Source organism: Micromesistius poutassou (genome assembly GCF_964030765.1).
Source record: "Micromesistius poutassou genome assembly, chromosome: 12".
NCBI classification, from domain to species: Eukaryota; Metazoa; Chordata; class Actinopteri; order Gadiformes; family Gadidae; genus Micromesistius; species Micromesistius poutassou.
Genome location: NC_140282.1, coordinates 9,313,821 through 9,315,980, shown reverse-complemented (window position 1 = coordinate 9,315,980; position 2,160 = coordinate 9,313,821). Strand labels below are relative to the sequence as shown.

Below are 2,160 nucleotides of genomic sequence, written 5' to 3'. Positions count from 1 at the left end.
GTTGTTTTCTGAGACTAGCAATCCAACTCGCCGTGGGTTTGTGTTTTCAATGGAATATATTTCATTTTTAGGTTTGTGGCTCATGGTACTGAATTCAACGTGATATTTTGCTCCTGGTGTTCAATATGGCTTTTAGCCATCTTTGCATTTGTGTGTCGGTTCATAATAATCTCTTCTCATTTCAGGCTCAAGAACGTTATCTTTGAGATCTCTCCGTCAGAGACCGTCGGAGTGTTTGATGTGAAGGCAAAGTTGTTGGGTGTGCACTTGGAAACGTTACAATTACAATATCAGGTAGGATATCCACAAGATCATCTGTATTTCCATCTCTATTTCCAGACCAGACTTTCCTCATTAAGTGGATTTAACTGGAATAAGCAGGAAATGGGCTTGATTACCTCTGTCTTGGAATAACAACATCCACCTTGCAATCTTTCCATGGTGTCCTCTCAGGATCTCCTGCAGCTGCAGTATGAAGGGGTGGCCGTGATGAAGCTCTTTGACCGGGCCACCATCAATGTCAACCTGCTGATATTCCTGCTCAACAAGAAGTTCTATGGGAAATAAAGGAAGTTGAGACCATCTAGAGACTAACAACACGTTCTGTGGATTGCTAAAAAAAAATGCAATACTTTCCTTTTATGATTCCCTCTGCACTTCTTGCATCTGCATATGCAAATGTATGTGTATTATTTTGATTAGGTGCATCACCATATATCATTCATGATTTTGTTGCTGAAATTCGGTCAAAGATTTAAGACTTTTTTCATTGTTGCGTTAAGCATTGCAAATATTTTGTGCATGAGCTTTGATTTGCTTGCAGAATGATAATTTTATGTGGGGGAAAAAAACAAGAAAAATATTTTTATTTCACTTTTTCCGCTGGAAGTTTAAGGCCTAATATCCCCCGACCTACCCCAGTACCAGAGTGCTGTCGTACTTCACAGCAGGGCTGTAGTACATGTCTCATTATTTCTCCAACTCGTCCTGGATTTGGACTCAAGCTAACTCCAGCTTGTCTGCCATAGATTGTTTTTAGAGCTTCATTTTTTCAGAAAAAGGCATTCAAAAGGGTAATAGTTGTGCCAATAATTTGTGGCACTCTTAAATTTCTGTATTTTGTATTTAATTCTGAAAACACTAGTGTGTTTATATTCATAAATATTTATTACAAATAACCTGCCCACTGTTTCAGTATGGATTTTTCAGTTTGAATTTGCATCTAATGTCACTGCCCGTGGCCATTTGATCTGTATATTGGTTGATCTCTGACTCATCAGACATGTCTACCAGCATTATGAGACTAAAATATGCTGCATATGTCTCAGACCACCAAAACTTTCCTTGATCTTTTATCTGGCAAAAAGTGAAATAATGTCTTGTCCCTTCCAAAATAGACTGGATTTGGTTCTGTTTTATGGGCTTTCCCCATTAAGTCTGATACACCTCGGTTGAAGACTTCTACTCTGTACTACATTGGATTGGCTATCATTGTCATTGAACTTGGAAATGAACTTTGCGCACGCATATTTTTTATAATGTAATTTGTCTAGCAGATTCAGCAAACCAGCCATTATTTATATTTTGTATGTTGTCAGTCTACAATAATATGTAGTAAATGTTAATAACTACAGGGACAGAACATGTGTGGGAGTCTCTTAGCCTTCGAACATGTGCAGTATTATGGTTCATTAGACTGGTTGGTCCCGTAGATGCAAGTCTACACTATTCTATTTGTACTAGAGTTTGGACTTACTTCAAAGGCCTTTTTGAAGAGCTTCTTTGTCGATTTAATAAAATATATATTTTCTCGTAGACCTCAAATATGGTAAAATACTTTCTCAGTGCTTTGTTTCCCCTGATTCACAGTCCATTACTTGTATTTTATCTGTTTTAGAATAAAGCTGCCAGATGCCAAATTTGTGTGTTTTCTGTTGGGTTAAAATACAATACACCCCACAAGTTGGTTCACTTGTCCCATGGGAAGACGAGGTTGAAATGCATGCACCATTATGTTCTAATTAGTAGCCTATACTTCAAACCCACTCAAGAAGGCCCTTTACTGCCACCCTGTGGGAACCTCGGGAAGCTCATGTTTTTTACGAGGTTACGCTTGTGTTTTTCATGCAGAAGAGTATGAGGAAGCCAGGGAATCTGGCT

The 2,160-nt window shown here is 38.3% G+C and overlaps 1 protein-coding gene across 1 annotated transcript in view; it reads left to right on the top strand.

Moving 5' to 3' along the window:
- Window positions 1-1,913, top strand: part of iqgap1 (IQ motif containing GTPase activating protein 1) — a 34,078-nt gene extending 32,165 nt beyond the window's left edge. The window contains exons 36-37 of the mRNA XM_084476257.1: window positions 186-294; window positions 454-1,913. Of these exons, the coding sequence (XP_084332383.1) occupies window positions 186-294; window positions 454-567 (223 nt within the window). The 3' untranslated portion in view covers window positions 568-1,913. The remainder of the gene's footprint in view (window positions 1-185; window positions 295-453) is intronic.
- Window positions 1,914-2,160: the final 247 nt, after the last annotated feature.